The 18,158-nt window shown below is 41.9% G+C and overlaps 2 protein-coding genes across 3 annotated transcripts; one reads left to right on the forward strand and one right to left on the reverse strand.

The window, feature by feature from the left end:
• The first annotated feature begins 1,426 nt into the window (after positions 1-1,426).
• LOC140222351 (uncharacterized) lies at positions 1,427-3,430 on the forward strand. The gene has a single exon (XM_072292667.1). The coding sequence runs from the start codon at positions 1,546-1,548 to the stop codon at positions 3,181-3,183; it is 1,638 nt and encodes a 545-aa protein (XP_072148768.1). The 5' UTR covers positions 1,427-1,545; the 3' UTR covers positions 3,184-3,430.
• Positions 3,431-7,291: 3,861 nt separating this feature from the next.
• LOC117847490 (putative elongation factor TypA-like SVR3, chloroplastic) lies at positions 7,292-16,661 on the reverse strand. 2 transcript variants are annotated; one of them, XM_072292664.1, is made up of 14 exons: positions 16,429-16,661; positions 15,652-15,758; positions 13,559-13,762; positions 13,051-13,227; positions 12,794-12,946; positions 11,523-11,612; positions 10,575-10,709; positions 10,373-10,489; positions 10,055-10,206; positions 9,896-9,980; positions 9,641-9,735; positions 8,515-8,680; positions 8,244-8,439; positions 7,292-7,892 (listed from the first exon to the last, which is right to left on the reverse strand). In XM_072292664.1, the coding sequence occupies exons 1-14, from the start codon at positions 16,634-16,636 to the stop codon at positions 7,762-7,764; spliced, it is 2,016 nt and encodes a 671-aa protein (XP_072148765.1). In that variant the 5' UTR covers positions 16,637-16,661; the 3' UTR covers positions 7,292-7,761. The 2 variants fall into 2 exon arrangements, with proteins under 2 accessions (XP_072148765.1, XP_034584597.1); XM_034728706.2 differs by having other exon boundaries at positions 15,652-15,761.
• Between the last annotated feature and the right edge of the window lie 1,497 nt (positions 16,662-18,158).

An 18,158-nucleotide genomic window follows, 5' to 3' on the forward strand; every position in this document is an offset into this window, starting at 1 on the left:
ACTTTTAGGAGAACTTCTCTCATCATTTGATGAGTATGCGGTATGAGGTTGTGAACATTGCTGAAACTATTAATTATACCGATGACTGTGATGCTATAATTTGGAAATTTAGCATCAAGGGAAGATATTCTGTGCAATCCCTTTTATACAACCATTAGCTTTAGAGGAATAAAACCAGTTTATACACCAGTGATGTGGAAACTGGTGGTCCCTCCCAGAATTCATATCTTTCCATGCCTCCTAGATAATAACAAACTTCTGACCAGAGATAACCTTGCTAAAAGAAGAGAAGTGGAGGATAATTCATGCCTGTTCTGCAGTGAGCAGGAATCAGTTGACTCAGTTCATCACCTTTTTTTTTTATTGCTGTGTTCCAAAGGCAATGTAGAATTATATTTCCTCGGTGTTTAGTGTTGCTGTAGGAGCTGACTTTGAGTTAGTAGCTAGGTGGTGGGTTAGCAATGACAAACATGTACACTTGCATGAATATATTGTGCAGGTTTATCTGGAAACTAAGAAATAGTCTGTTTTCAGGGCGCAGTTTGGCAAGATGTACAGCTTGCTGTTCAAGATAGTGAAGATGGTGCGATGCAGAGAAAAAGATTGGCCGTGCCTGGACAAGTTCGCTGGATCTCGTTGGAAGAGAAGGCAACAGCGCTGATGGAGCTTGGGTGGGATGCGTCCCAATCAGCTACTCCCTTCCATCCTAAATTACTATTCGTTTTAGGGTTTTTAGATACATAGCTTTTGCTAGTGCCATGTTGTAACAACAATGAATCAAGAAAATGCATCTTGGAGCGCCAAACGAGGAAACGCATCTTGGGATGCCAAACGCTAGAGAGTCTGCATGACACATTTAGGATAGAGGGCGAGGTGAGGTGCCGAATAATTATCATGTAATTATTCACTCCGTGTGGGGGCTGCCAGTACGAGCGTAGGTATGCCAACACGTTAAACTTTGATGATTATATGTACGTTTTGTTTCGTGAGAAATAAAATGGGGAAACCTATTCTTTAAAAAAAGACGGAAAAAAAGCACAAATAACCAGAATATTCTTTTAATATATAAAGAAACAACCAGTGACAAGCAATATTGTAAAAAGCAAGTTTGTAATTTCTCATGTTTCTCACCTCTATTCCAAACATACACCACCTCCTACCCGTGTTTGAATTGATGGGAAATGTGACCTTTATATCACATTCACAATCCACCTTATTTTCCCAAACCCATGAACCAATATTGGAAATGTTTTTTCCAACCTTCTACTATTTCCCAAACCCACCCCCACATTTCCTTCCATCAAACAAAACGTCACCTAATGCAAACTGGCATCGAACCTGCAAGTGACGTCAGGCATATCCGAAACATCAATTCCATTCCGACAGTCCTCCCAAAACCCCCGACCCGCCTATAAAACCCGGAGCCTTCGAAGGCAGCGCGCCTTTCCCCGTCCCCCTTCCGCCGCCTTTTCCCCGTCCCCCTTCCGCCGCCTCTTCCGCCGCCGCTCCTCGCTCAGATCCCGTCACCAGATCGAGCGATCGACCATGCCGAAGATCCTGGATCGGATGCCTCCCGCCTTCAGGTTCCGCCCGAAGGAACTCGAGCTCGTGGAGTTCTACCTGCTGCCCCGCGCCCGCGGCCAAGATCCATACCCCGGCGTCATCATCGAGGACGACGCGGCGGGGAGCTCGCTGCCCTGGGATCTTTTTGAGCGCCACGGCCTGGGGAGCGAGGATGAGGCCTACTTCCTTGTGCGCACCAGCGAGGCCAAGAAGCCCGGCGCCCGCCAGGACCGCAGCTGCGACGGCGGCGTCGGGTCGTGGAAGATTCAGAGCAGCCTGGAGAAGAGCCTGCTCGTCGGCGGCGAGAAGATCAGCTGCCGCAAGAGCAATCTCAACCTGCACATGGGGAAAGGCAAGAATGGCGGCAGCGTGGGGTGGGTGATGCACGAGTACTCCATCGCCGCGCCGCCATGTCCGTCGCTCGTCAAGATTTGCCACATCGCCTTCACCGGCCACGGGAAGAAGAGAAAGCGCGTCCCGGATTACCAAGAAGACTGCCAGATTGGACAGGCGTCGTCTCAGCGTGCGCGCGTCGTCGCCACGGCGGCCGGTGGTTGTTCTGGGGGGATGATGTTCGATCCTGACTCCGGCGCGGTGGGGTACGCTTCTGCAGATCAGGTTCCGACCCAAGACGACATCTTGCCGCAGAGTCCCCTCCTTGCCAGCAGCGATTTTCTGGGCTTCCCTTCCGCAGCGTCAGCCAACGCAGAGCAGTACCAAGAGTTGGAGCAGTTGATGGTGGAGTACGCTTCTGCAGATGAGCAACGCTCGCATCTTGTCCTGACCGACGACAGCGTCCTGCAGAGTCCTTATCTCAACATCAGCGATTATCTGGGCTTCCCGTCCGCAGCGCCAGCCAATGCAGAGCAGTACCAGGACTTGGAGCAGCAGGTGCCGAGTACAGAGGAGCAGCAGGTCATGATGCCGCAGTTGATGGTGCACACTTCTGCAGATGAAGAACGCTCGCAGTTTGTCCCGACCGACGACATCTTCCTGCTGAGTCCTCTTCTCGATGTCAGCGACTATCTGGGCTTCCCGTCCGCAGAGCCAGCCAATGCAGAGCAGTACCAAGAGCTGGAGCAGCAGGTGCCGAGTACAGCAGAGGAGGATGTCATGATGCCGCAGTTAATGGTGTACTCTTCTGCAGATGAAGAGCGCTCGCAGCTTGTCCTGACCAATGACGACATCTTCCAGCAGAGTCCTCTTCTCAACAGCAGCGATTCTCTAGTCTTCCCATCCGCAGCGACTGCCAATGCAGAGCAGGGCCAAGAGTTGGAGCAGCAGGTGCCGAGTACAGAGGAGGAGCAGGTCATGGTGCCGCAGTTGATGGAGCAACAACCTAGCAGCATGGCGGAACTGGAGCAGCTGAATGCAGGAGAACTGGGGGTTGATGTCCATAGCAGTAACTTTGCTGAGCAGGAGGAATTCTTGAGCTCGATTGCGGTCGATAACAACAGGGTCGTGCCGCGCATCGGCAACATGGCAGGAGGCCACCAAGACCAGCAGGACTTCTGGAGCTTGTCAAGGGCTGCTGGTGTCCAGAGCAATTGCGCCGTGCCAGACATGGCCGCTGGAGTGCTTGGCTGCGCTCAATGGGGAGGCTACTGCATCACCTGCTAGGAGGGTAGTTTCTTCTGGTCAAGAACTGGCGGATGATCTGAGGCTTTTGCAGCACAATGCGAGAAAGAAGCAGCTGTGCCTGGAACCGGCAGCACCATTTTTTGCAGCTAGAAGTTGGTTCCTTGGGATGTCTTTGTCAGCAGCTATAGCAGTCTGCAGTAACTTAGGCTGCTTGTAATCCACTGATGTAGAGTAGCACTCATTTTGTAGCTCTATCTATCTATGAATCTATCTAAATATTCAATTATTTTGTGCTGGAATCTCCCAGTTTGTGTGTTGTTTATTGGAATTATAGTAGACCGTGTTGCGTATAATCTGTTCACTCAATCATCATCAAATTAATTGCATATAATACACATTTGAATCTTGCAACCTTTACTCTGCAGACCACCAAAAACATTCTGGTTACTGACCTGGTGGGATGTCAATATGCCATGTAGCTGTCAGATCAAGCCTGGGAATGGAAAAGGGAAGATCCTATCTGAAACTGAAACCTTGCGAATGAATGGTGTGATAACCTTTAGTTTTTCTTTCAAAGTTTTGGGTTCTTGCACATGTGCATTCTTGTTGGCCTAAACTCCACTAGCTTATCTTCTTGGATAAACTGTAGCTCAAAAGTCCATCAAGAACAACAGAATGCAGCCATCCAATTGCTATTCTTCCTTTGTACTAATCATATTCAATATTAGATACCTCACTAGCAATTAGCAAAATTGAGCATTGAAGAATTAACAACGATATGGAGGCAATAATGGAAAATAAGCGCAGAACTGCTGAGGAGCTAGAAAGTCAGCTCAGCAGAAATTTATTCACAGTAACACAATTGGAGCTTTATAAAGCATCAAGCAAGCCTGGAAGAGGCAACGAAAATAGATAAGATATTCATATTGTGTGTGGTGTGAGTTTCTGTGTTCAAATTAGCAAATGCCACATCTGCAGCAGAAATATGAGTAAATGTTCATGCGACATCAGTCTGCAACAGATCAATCATCAATATGAATAAAGATTGGAGCATTAGCTTATCCACTATTAAAACAAATTGTTTCTTGATTGTGAATGCCAAGAATCATTCATTTCCAAATTCCAATCTCAGCAACCTTTCATTAAATATCAGATATCTATCATGTCCATCAAACAAATATAGCTTAGATTTCCCTAACATGGCTTTCTTCATTTTAGAATATAACTGTTGCTTGACATTCTACTGATATGACTATTTAAACATCTAAATTTAAAAGTTTTACCGCAGATGTCAGTACACTAATGATATGGACTAGCTTAGAGCTGGGTAAAATAACAGCCAAGAGTCGGGAGGCAGAGCATGACGACTAGAGGCAGTGCGGTGGCTTCAGGGAGGACGGACTTCCGGCGAGAAGAGACGCAAGGTGGAGAGAGGGATGAGATATGACGGGTTACATGAGACAGATCCTTGATTATTCCTTGCTTAATCTGAAGAGGACATCAGTAAGCCTTTATATTAGCTGACCCAGCAACTGAATTTAATCCACCTTTTTCCTAATCATTTAGCTAGCAAACTTGGTAATGTTTCAAAGAGCGCTAGGCGCTAGGCAGACAGTCAGGCCCCTCCTATTACCTAAGGCATGCCTAGGTGACATCGGCATTCCAATGAAGGAACGGAAATTACACATAAAACTTCATATATATGCATTATGTTCCAATTTGTATCAACCATTAGAGTGTAAATGCAAATCAACTTCAACACTCAATAAAAAAGCACACCCGTCTATTGCTTAAGATTAGCACCTTCATTATATCATTCCTTTTAGCTTAACATATCCTCCTTGTCTGATGTCTGACATGTTTCTTTCAACAGACCACGGCCTGTGTAGAGGCACTACTTCTAGGACACCTAGGGCCTCACCTTTGTTGTGGACAACAATGGCAGAGAAAGTATTTCTGAGGCCCTAGGTCTTTTGAAAGAAACAAGGTATTATTTCCTTGCCATCAATTGAAATACAATACCTACATAAATTATAGATGATATGTATGTTTGCACAATGTTTGGTCAATCAGACGTGTTCCTATATGCTTTAAGTAACATTCATTGATAAATATGCTCAAATCAGGTTGATAATGCTATAATGTAAAGATATTATGTTATCTATGCTCTGGGCAAAAACGTGCAAAGACGTGTTCCTATACCTTTTCTATTCCTTGCTTTAACACTAAAGCAAATCAATAAGTCTGTTATGTTGCTTTATCTTTACCTCAAATCTTCTTGTCGCTTAAGACTCTATTAATGTTCACAATGCATGCAATTATTCCAGCTCGCTGATACTTTGCTTTTACTTAGCAGCACACTGCATAATATATTCTTCGAGTCCATTTCTACTTTTTTTCTCATTTTTTTCACGACTCATACGATACTGAGGAACCAGCTTTCATACTGTCTAATGAATATACTAATATAATAAAGAAACTGTTAAAGCATTGTTAGAAAAATATTATGAAATACAACAGCAGATCTTCATGAGTCGTGAAAATATGTACCTTGTATATGCACTTATGTCTCGTGTCTCCATGATCCCAACAACGGCATTTCTATCAAGGAAAGCACATGGAACTACTGCTGGAAACAAGCGTGGATGGAATGTTACCTTCAGAACCACAGAATTCTTACCCTTGCCTCAAGCAAATCACCCTAAAGGTCTCCTGATCTGAATTTACTAAAGTTAACTCATTCCATACAGCACACTCTAATTTATCTCATAATTGTGTTTTGTACTAATTTAAGCTCAAGCTCCTACTGCTGATGACGAAGATGCATACATTGATCATCCTGCGACTGGAATTGAGCCAGATGATTTTGGTACTAAATATCATTAAATAAGAACTTAAACCATAATGCTATAGACCTATAGTCACCATCCAACTATCTTTCCTTTGTCTTTTTTTTTTCTTACCTCTGTTGCAGTAATCTATGTGCATACGTCGAATATGACTGAATGCGCCAATGAAGGACTAAGCATAGCTTCCTAAGTAGACACAAAACCTGCTGAATAATTATTTGCCCAATGAACCATGTCCCAAATGTATTAGCAGCGTCGGTGTTAGATGTCTACCATCCAGCAATGGATGACTACTTCAACTATTTCGTGTACCTCTATTTGGATATATAATTCTATGTGCCATATGTAAATATATATGTATCAATGCATATTTAACTAAACTTCTAACTATCTCGTGCAAGTTTGCATTCCGCGCGCAAAGTACTAGTCAGATAAGCATACACATTGCCTGAGGAAATGGCATCAAACAGCAACCAGTTCCCCTTGCTGCCATAGCCTCACCTGTGGATCCAGATGCAAATTTGGAGCTCCTTCACATGAACAAGATCGATCTTTGAACCATTGGCACGACAGCCTGATCTCACCATCTCCAAATGCCACCGGTTTTGAGAGCTCAATTGTGAAGAATTTTGGATACCAAGTCAAACACAAGCTGATGGTGCCCACCATACAGTAGATCCGGTCGTGAACAAGCAGCATGTTCGAGATCCACACTGGCAATTCACAAGCTGAAATACGAATAGACCAGACATCGTCTTGCAGCATATAGAGTTATAGACACATGCCCAGCGGCTCCCTCTACCGCTTTGAACTCCATTGGGAATCAAAAGTAGGGCAACCCATCATTACCTTCTCTGAATTGGGGCTGAGTAGAACCGTATAATTTGTCCTCCTCGCTTCGTCAGAGAGTGGCGAAAGGACTGCCTGTCGGGCCTCGCAGGGTGAAGCGGGCGTGCACCCCGCTTGTGAACTTGCCGACACGTCGCGGTACAAGCTGATGAAGCCTCTGTGCCATTTCGGCATACCATGACTCGCGCGGATGAACCAGCGCAGGTGTCAAACCAGAAGCCCGCACTGACGGGATCGCAGCCGCTGCCACCGCCACCACCGACGGGGTGGACTTCGTGCTCCCGAGCGCAGGTGGCCAGCTTCCATTACGACCATGCGCCGCGTACATCGGAGTTGGTTCCTTGGGATCTCTTTGTCAGCAGCTGTAGCAGTCTATGTTCCACATGGTTTTCTCTGAAGCAACCGTAATCCACTGATGCAGCGTAGCACTCATCTTGTAGCCCTATCTATGAATCTATCAAAGTGTTCAATTCTTTTATGCTGGAATCTCCAGTTCGCATGTGTTTCATCTGTTTCTTGGAACTTACAATAAACGTCTTGCATTGCAAAATCTTTGCTCCAGTCCTTGCTAGGACTGAAAGAATCATGTACAGTACACCTATATCTCCTACATACAGACATACATGTACCCGCTGAGATTGCTGCAGAAACCATGTACAGCTTATCTGCAGCCCAAAATACTACTCCAGCCTCTCTATTGATGAATAAAGAGACTAATCAGCTGCTTTAATCATCACCAAGTTGCATATAACCCTATATCTGAATCCGGCAACCTTTAAGCCTTTAGTCTGTAGACCACCAAAATTGCCTAGTTACAGATTTGTGTGGGGCACCATGTAGCCGTCGTATCAGCCCTGGCAGTGGAAAAGCCAGCTTCTACCTGAAACTGATGCCTTCAGAATGTATCGATACGGTAATGCTACTTTCTCTTCGAAATTTTTGGGTTCTTGCACATGCGGATGCTTGCAGGGGTAACCTCCACTAGCTCATCTTCTTGGATAAACTCTATGCAGTCATCCAAACTGTAGCTTAAAGGTTCATCAAGAACCACTGCAAAATAGGGAACACAGAGCATTAAGTGTAGTTTGATCAAAAGCTAATAGTCAATGAATATGAATATTGGTTGAGTAATAAAAGCATTTTCAAGTACATATTGGGCATTTCAGCACTTGCTACTTCTAGAATGAACAACCTACATTGTTTTCAATACATGGTTATATTCCAAGATCTCTACTCGTTCTTGTTCCAAAATTTTATCATTTATGTTGCAGCAGCTATTGGGACGTTTTTCAAGAAGAGCCAATCACAGTACACAAAATCTGTTACATAAAAGGTGGCAGTTCTGGTAGAAATAAAAAAAATGAGAAATCATCAAACTGCTGAGTGAAAATAAAGTTCTACCTGTAGTTTCCTTGTTGGAACGAACATTTGTAGCAGCCTTTTTCTTGCACACATTAATTGCTAAATCACCAGGTCGCTGATGGATACCAACAATTTGACCTTTGTAAACATCCTGGCCAGGTTGGACAAACAGCAAACCTCTTTCTTGCGCATTAAGAAGTGCGTAAGAAGTAGTGCTTCCATCTTCAAACGCAACCTAGATCATTTTATCCAAGTTAAATGCTAGGGAAAATTTAAGGAAAAGCTTCATTGCTTTGAAAATTATCCATACCAAGGATCCCTGATCGCGTGAGCTAAGATCTCCAGCCCATGGGCCATAGCTGTCAAAAATTGTGTTAAGTATAGCTCTGCCACGAGAAGCTGTAAGAATTGCATTCCGAAGTCCAATGAGGCCTCTGGTAGGAATCTTGTATTTCAGCAATGTTGTTCCCTCCGGCCTACCATTCAAAATAATTCTCAGTAAGGCAATAAAGCAATGTGAAAAAGAAGCAGTACACAATAGGCTGGGGTATGATTTAATTAATACAAGACAAGTCAATAATCAAGCACATAATTTTCCTCTTTTCGTTGAAAGACCTGGCTTTTCAATTAATTAGAACAATTCACCTGCTGCATGATTTCTACACTAGATAAGATAAATTATCCATAATTAAGGACTGAGACACCAATAAAGTGAAATCACAACTCCCAACTAAAATTGTGCAAACTGACCATGGAAGAACTCACAGAAAATTGACCAGTTTGTTGGATTTCATCAGTTTGGATAGGTTTGCATTAATGTCTGAGCTTTTCTTTTTCTCAAGTAAAATTGTTCAAAATATACACAAAAGATAATGATGCTAAGAGCATACAATTATGTTTACTTAGTCCCATACTGCGTACACCTACGTTAGTGCATAGAGTATGAAGCTTAACCCTAAACCCTTAATAGTACACCTTATGTTTTAATTTACAGGGTGCACTTTTCTTTGGCTCAGAGACCAATAAGGTAGCTAACGTGACCAAATTGCCCCCCATTAATTCTTAAGAATGCATGCAGCTCGGCTATCAATTGCTGCCGTTGCTTAGGAGGGCTACAGACGTCCATTTGTGCTTTGGAAACGGAACGTGCTTAGTAAAAATGAACAGCTAAGAGAAAAATGGACACCCTATAAATCCGAAACGGAAGGAGTACTAGTAGTTACAAAAATACTACATTAAAAATAACAGAAAAAAAGGTCATCTAGGATGAAAGTGTGGGACTTGAGCAATGAACTCCAGAAGTCGTTAATTCTGATGAATCGCAACAATGTTGGCAGTTTTTATTGCTTTCTTTTTTTCTATATAAGAATATTATATGGATTGCAACCAAGAATTTCGCTAAAGATCTGATGAAGTAATGAAAGTATGGCACCAACCCGCTAGCTTCCATGTTAACCATTTGTCCACGCCTTTTCCCCAAAAGCTCAACAACTGAACCCATGTACTCCTCTGGAACCTCAACAGCAGCTATCTGGAGCACAGTAACGTGAACATATTAGTTAAATGGAACCTGAGGACAAAAGAGTTCCAGAAAGAATAAAGTAATAAAAGAAGAGGTTTATAGCCAATAGATCAGTAAAAAAATATATTACAAATCTATTATATATTTATACAATAAAGTATAGACTTACCTCATAAGGTTCTAGTTGTTTTCCATCCACTGTCTTGTTTATGACCTTTGGAGGTCCAATCATAAATTCATATCCTTCTCTCCGCCTACAAAGTTCACATTGTTCTTAATACAACCAGAACTCACTAAATTCGTAATAGTAACAAATGTTAGTTCTTACATGTTCTCTATCAATATTGTGAGATGCAGTGTGCCTCTTCCACTAACAAGGAATGTATCAGCAGTCTCCCCATCTTCTACTTTCATAGCCAAATTCCTTTCAAGCTCACGATATAACCTGTCACGGAGATTTCGGCTAGTAACATATTTCCCCTGTGATAGAGAATGAGAGGAAGAATGAATTTAGAACAACAAATGCAGGAGATCAGATTGAGTAGTCAAGATCAATTTTATGGATCTCCCAACTCTCTTTAGCACAGGATAGCATGCTAGAAATTAGAGATACACTATTTTATGTTTGCGTGGAGGATGGCTATACCTCCTTTCCAACAAAAGGTGATGTATTGATGGAGAAAGACATTCTGACTGTTGGCTCCTCCACTTTGATAGTGGGCAATGGTGTTCCTGTAACTTTATCAGCAATAGTTTCCCCAATCTGTATGGTTCGAAGCATAGAACGATAACGTTATAAAGATAAAAATAAACTGAAAGAATTGAATACAAGATGAACAAACACCTACCATGATATCATTCATTCCACATACAGCACAAATGTCACCGGCACCAACAGATTCAACTGGAACACGGCTGAAGTTCTGATAAACAAAAAGCTCACTTATTTTGCCGACCCTGCAAGCATCATCAGGTGTACAAACCTGCAAAGTATCTTAATCAGTAGAAGCTTGACTGCAATAAGACACTAACAGCGGAAGAAATTTTTCTACTTTTATTCTATGGAAGACTTAAAGACTTTGGGACCGATAATGAAATAAAAACATGACCAACCTAAGAGGAACTAGGTGGCATTGTAAATAAGAAGAAATATGTACCCAAATTGGAATTGAAGAGGACTTGAACCTGGGTGGTGGAAGTGTACACACCTTCCACCAACTGAACTAGACTCAGTTTTGAATACATGAAATACGTATGGTAAAGAACTAAATTTGAAGATCCAATATGACTAATTTCATTTATAAAACACAATAATTATGACTATAGCATAATGTTTGATAACATGCATGTTGGAGTGGCAATGAGAAAATAGGATGCACCAGGTGTAAGATAAAGGGATGTGAAGCCTGCTCAGGCCTCAACTAGTCCCAGCAGTTTTTTTTTAATCTTATATGATTTGCTAGTTTTGAGATGAATCAAAAGGCAGCAATCTCAAATAGAGGGGCATCCGAGGTAATCAAAAAAATGTTCTAATTTTATATCTTTGTAAATGAAATTCATCTGCTTTGAGGCAGCAACCCGACAACAGTTTCCACAGCATATATGTAATAGGAACCATATACCAACTCACTATAAATGGATATTTTCTTTTTCAAGCACAAGTACAGTAGGAATTTCAATCTATCCATTGGTTGAGCCTGTCTATGATGCTACCGCGTTTCTATATATAATTTTCCCACTGGTATTCATGTTTACATTGCCATGCAGAAATATGCACAAGCAGAACAGATTTATACCTTGACTTCCAAGCCACGCTGAAGTTCCCCTGCATGCAACCGTCCAATTGCTATCCTTCCTTTGTGCTCATCGTATTCAGTATTAGATACCTTCATAATAGTCAGCAATTAAGACTTAACAAAGATATGGAGGCAATGAAGAATTTGACAATGAAAGATAAATGGAGATATAGCCTTGAACATCCAAACATTCTGAGAAGCCAGAAAGCCAGCTCAGCAGAAATTTGTTCATGTAAAACTATTGGAGCTTTACAAAGCATGAAGCCTGGAAGAAGCAACAAAATAGATAATGTATTCATATATTATGTGTTTGGTTACTGTTGAGTTTCTGTGTACAAACTAGCAATGCACACTTGTAGTAGAAACACGAGTAAGTGTTCATGTGACATCAGTCTGGAAGAGATTAGTTGTGAATATGAATCAAGATTGCAGTATTAGCTGTCCATAATTAAAACAAACTTTTCTTGATTGTGAATGTAAGAAATAATTCATCTCCAGCAAAGTTTTCCCTCTTAGGGAATATCAGATATTGATCATTTCAATAAAAACATATAACCTAGTTTTCCATGACATGGTTTTTGGCATTTTAGAGTAATGGCATTACTTCATATTTTATTGATAGATCCCCTCTGTTCTATAATACAGGATGTGTGTTTCTTTTCGGATCTTGATCAGATTAGAAGGCGTGTACAATTTTCCGTTCGATAATGTACCACTATGCCCCTAATAACTCCTTTTTTATGTAGTTAGCAGTAATAGCTACACATGCATTTGGCAAGTTACTCCAAATGGCACCTGCATGCATGCATGCATAGCTGTATGTGTATTGCCCACTCCAGTGCATGCTGAGAAATGAGGCCCGAATACTTTGAAGCATGCATGCTTACGGAATTAATACGAAAAAATTGGTCACTGTTGGTACCTTGTTGGTCTTTGGGACAAAAATAAATCATACCTTCTAATATAGGAGGGAGGGAGTAACTATTTAAGCACCTATATAGTTTGACGACAAATTACTTTACATTAACAAACAAAACAGAAAAGAAACTATAATTCTACAGTTTAGGAGGCACTATTTGTGAAATAAATCAATGATAAAAAACTTTTTCAGAGATGCTGCTAAGAAAACAATCACCAAAATTGATAAACATACACGACGCCCATGAAAATGAGATGCGTGAACTGTGACAATATCAAGCACCAACCATGCAAATCAGAGACAGAATGATGTATCAGATATAAGGAAACAAATGTCAAAGTTTAGAACTCACAAGCATTTGCAGGGCACCATCTTTCTCAATGCGTGGCTCTGGGATGCATCTTAGAATAGCCTCAAAAAGGGGTCCTAGGTCATCAGCCAAATTTTCTGGATCTAACCCAGCCTTTCCTTTAATTCCACTTGCATAGACTGTTTGGAAATCACACTGGCATGTTGGAACAAAACATGAACATCAGGGCTAGGATATGACGTTTCTTGATAAATTAAAAACAAATTAAATGAACAAGAGTATAGACATAACTACTTTACCTGTTCATCAGTTGCATTTAACTCAATAAATAGTTCAAATGTTGAATTCACCACAAACTCAGGACGAGCAGCTGGTCTGTCAATCTTGTTTACAACTACAACAACTGCATGTCCAAATTCTAGAGCTTTCTTCAGAACAAACCTTGTCTGTGGCATAGGCCCCTCTACAGAATCAACCTATATAGCAGATAAGCTTTAATTAATCAGATATATTGCCCATGTTTCCTCAATATAATTTCTACACTGCTCAGAAATCAATTTGAAAGGGACTTGGGTAACTAACATGCAGCAGAAAATGGAACATATACACATGCTGCAAGTACAAGTTTGATTGAATATATGCATAAGCCATGTCAAAAGTTGGTAGCATCACAATGACTATGTATGGGTAAACTAAAAGCAGTAAAGCACATAAGAAGTCAAAAGTGTGTCAACCAAAAATTTACTGCAGAAAAGAGAAAGATGTCATTATTCAGGAAGTTAAACAAAGATGAGTAGTCACTAGTACCACTAGAAGAACTCCTTCAACCATGTTGAGAACACGCTCAACCTCCCCGCCGAAATCTGAATGTCCAGGAGTATCAATTATATTGATTTTAGTACCCTTATAGGTTATTGATGTATTCTTGCTCAAAATAGTGATTCCTCTTTCTCTTTCCAGATCATTGGAATCCATTATTCTTTCCTGCACAACTTGATTATCCCGGAAAACCTGCATAAGGTAAGCAGTTAGAGTAATCCAACAGGAAGACCCATTCACAGTAAATGCACTACTGATTTTTGCTACTACAATGTGACAGAATGGTGATTCAATGGATATAAGTTCCACACATGGTTTCTAATTTATCTCATCTCAGTAGTTATAAACTCCTGCAATACTGTTTAGTTTAACATTGATTTGGAGAGAAGGGTTCCAGATTGAACAAAGAGACACTAAATCAAACAAAGGATACAGGTTTTTCATTAAACACTTAACTGAGTGAATAAAATTAAATAATAGGTTTCTTGTGGGATGGATGGAATCGGTTTCTAGAAGCATACCGACCACAATCAATCTGGATTTTACAGGGTTGTAACAGTGGTGACATTTTTTTTTAGTAAAATATATGAATGCCATTATACTTGTCAATGTATTTCAGTTTGGCCATTGTACTCAGGAAAGTGTAAATCGTGGCCATTAAGTTTGCCTGACTAACCAACACTGTTGTAGTGTAATGGTAAGCCCCCAGTTGAGGGAAACACCAACCAGGGTCCTGGTGGCACAAAAAAATATCCCCTTGCTGGCAACCAAAAATAATAGTGGCAGGTGGCACCTGTGGTTGGTTTGGGCCCTCCTACCAGGACCCGGCTATGGTTCGGCCCTATAGGGTGAATCCAGGGTTCAGGGGTTTCTCGGCCGGCTTGGCTGAGGTTTCTTCTCAGCTGTAATGCCGCGGGGAGATTCTTTCCCCTGCCGGTCGAGTTTTTCTAAGTTCTCCTGACTAAGCCGATACAGCCATTGGCCTAGCAATATGAATATGGATGCATAGAATAGGCTCGATCGTATCTGGTTGTCCAACATGGGCAAATCATACCTGAGGCATTTATGTTCGCAATCTAGTTTGGCATTTGCGCCTCCTGCCCCTTCCCTAGTTCTTTTCCATCTATAGCATTCCTCTATAGCCCCTTCTAGTGATTCTGGAGACAGGGCCATAACAGAGGTGGTTGTGTTGGCAGTGGTGTTTGGCAAGCGATGATCAACGAGCGGAGACGCTCATCCACGTGCAGATGTAGGGCAAATTTCAGCCCTTCTTGACCGTGGCTCCAGCCCGCCCACATATCCTCCTCCCCGCAATCCATCACTGCAGCTTGAGCTGCCTTAGCTCTCAGCCTTAGCTCTCCCCTATTGCCGCTGCTCCGACATGGATGAGGAATTGAAAGGAAACAATGGCAGAAAGATGGAAGACTCGGAGAAATGAGTGGACCGGAGCAATGAATGGAGTATTAAATTAGTGGGTCATCTACCAGTGCTCAGGATTCCAAGACAACCTTTCACCAAGTATACAGGTGTATTTTGCATAAAAGAAAAGACCCAATCCCTGTCATGATTTGGCCATGCTGGACAATCAGACACAGTCAAACCTACTCCTCATCCAAATACGTATGGTTAAGAATCCCATGGCTGTATTGGCAGTCAAGCGAGCTTAGTGCCCTCAATTTACACATTTTTTTAGGACAATGGCCAAACTGAAATACAATGACAATGACAATTACAATGACCATTCATTTACTTTTTTTTTTCTAAAACGCACAGGAGGACTGTGCATCATTCTATTAAGAACTTAGAGTCGAAGAGAACTCATACAGAAACCACATATACCCAGACACCCAGTGGTGACATATTGTCTCTTTTAAAGCTAGCATCCACATATAAAGTTCTGGTATCATCCATTGCATGTAAAGCCATCTTACTTCCCCAGGTAATCAGGAAGTAAAAACTGAAGTTCTTTCAGTTACTTTTTCTGTACTTAGATGACTGTCAATTAAGGTACTTCGTCTAAAAGTGTAGTAAATCTCTGTAAACATAATCGCAAAGGTAATGAATGCATTACTAGAATGTACCTTGGCTTGCCTTAACATTGAATCCACCAAAGTTGTCTTCCCATGATCAACATGAGCAACAATTGCTATATTCCTCACATCCCTTCTAGTTGCTTGAGTACTCTTCCCTGCTGATAATCCAGTGAAGAATGCACATAAAATTGGCATGGTTTCAACAGAGCAGAAGAAAAGTCAACATATATAGAAAACAAAATGTGACTTAAGGAAACTTTGGGAATCATCAAGCGGTCATTCCAATGTTACTAAGCCAAGCTAGTATGGAAATGACAATGGATTTTAATTTCCACAAGGAAGGTGAAGGACATTATCCAAAAATGCACGTCTTTCACATGAACCACTACTTTGACAAAAATCAATGGCGGAGCTGAAAATAATGATCATCAATCATCAAATTACATCGAAGTGGCAAGGCCACACAAGCTTTTGGGAGCTATGAGCTAAGTGAAGCCATGATTGCAGCACGGCAGCATTGGAGAGAAATGCCGCCTTGTGTGATGTGCCTATCTAATTCTAGAAATGGGCCAACATCTACTAGTAGCCTCACAGATAGAGCTATCAAGTTACACAAGAGAAGCCCACTCAGGTAGTTAGCATACTGATCACTGAAATGGACTCAGGACCTCACTATGCCAAATTACTAATCAGAATGCAAAACGGCGTTAATCCTACTCCACAAAGCAGGAACCTCGGTGCCGTTCACTTATCGATTAGAAAAAACCGTCCCAACGCCATTCGGGGAATTGAGAAATTAGGGAGCGAGTTGAAGTGTTGAACTACCGGAGGGAGCCGGGGAGGCGGCGACTTCCTTGACCTCCTGCTCGAGCGAGGCGGAGGCCCTGAGGGAGCGGGGCCTCCGTCGTCGGAGCGAGCGGGGGACCCGCAGCAGGCAGGGAGAGGACCCGAGGTGGGCGGAGCTGGCCGGCGGCGGCGCGGCGCGGCGGGCGGAGGGGACGCCCCGCAGCGTGAGGGTCTGCTGCATCTGCATGGCGTGGCGGCGGGTGGTAGCGGGGGGGTGCCGCGGCGGGTGGCTGCGGATGGGGTTGGGGTGGTTTTGTAAGGCGGGGCGGGGAGCGGGAGCCGGGAGTGGCGGTGGAGCCCCGGCGGATAACGGCCACCGGCTACCTGGCTCCTTGTGCCGCTGCCAAGGAAGCCACGTCGGCCGCCGGCGCAGCCCGCTGTTGGAAAAGACGAAAAGGTGGAAGGGAAATCACCTTATTTTTCGCCTTTTCTCTTTTACAGTAATACTGGCAGTATACATGTGGTGTTCTTTTTGTTCGCTCAATTTTGGAAAAGGAAAAAATTGGTGGTAAGGGAGCGAGTACGGGAGGACACCTGAAGTATACTGGAACTGGAAGAGCCTTGTAAAAAGAATACTGTCCTGAAATGTTTAGAATTAAACTCTGACTTTTGATTTTAAAGTTCTATGGAAGCGCCTATTTTTTTTGAATAATTGGCAATTTGACTAAAACCTTTGCCCCCAAATACTTGTCATTTCACACTTCCCAATACATGTTTTCTCGTGCTTTTCAAAATTGCTCCTAGCGTTTTCATCTTTTTACCTCCATGTAGGTGTGTGGGATGCTATGTGTTGAGGGTATTTTGGTCAATTTTGGTTCAGCAAGGTTGCTTAGGTGTGCATGTTTAGTAAAAATTTGTGAAGTATTTTCAAGATAATTTGTTCATTTTTTTCCTCTAGTGTTTAATTGAAGAATTGATATAAAACAAATAGAGTATCTGAGATTCGTGAATGCACGTCAGCTGCCATCATAAGGTGACTTCTAACGTGAAAATCTAGAAGTTCAAATAAACAACGAATTTCTTGTGCAGCTTACAGAAAGCTAGACGCTCAGAAAAAACTAAGCTTTTTTAGCTTTTTGGGCCTAGAAAGATAAACACATCTTCTAAAAATTATTATTAGCTTTTTAGAAAAAAAACCAACACCAACTTTTCAGAAAGCTCCAAAAATTGCAGCTCAAACAAACAGACCCTAAGCATTCTAAATGAATGCCTAGCTCTAGGATATACTGAGATCGATGAAATCATCGTAAATGCCTTGTTATCAAGGAACACACATTGCCAACCAAAATGAACCTAACCAAACTAATCTATCATAATGTATTGCGTTTAATTTTGTTGAATAGCCAATTATGATTTATATGGTTTTCTTTTACATTACAACCATTTAGAATAATTCTTCCTATACCATTGAAAATTTCATTATTCCTAAAAAGTGATATGGACTTTATCTATGACGTGTAGGCCTAAGTCCATATCATACACAAATCAATGACGTATGTATTGTGGATAATTTTTCCTATGGAAAGTAGTAGCACTAGAAAATAGTGAACTTTTAAGTTACTTCTAATATTTGCCAACATATATTTCAAATACTAAATCTGTATACTTGCAATTTTTATTGACACACTAATTATCTTTTGCTATACATATGTCCGCTAAGGAACAAGTGCCCATGATCAATTTTGGCTTGTAACTTTGCATCAAATAGT

This window comes from Setaria viridis, chromosome 1, assembly GCF_005286985.2.
Source record: "Setaria viridis chromosome 1, Setaria_viridis_v4.0, whole genome shotgun sequence".
Classification (NCBI taxonomy): Eukaryota; Viridiplantae; Streptophyta; class Magnoliopsida; order Poales; family Poaceae; genus Setaria; species Setaria viridis.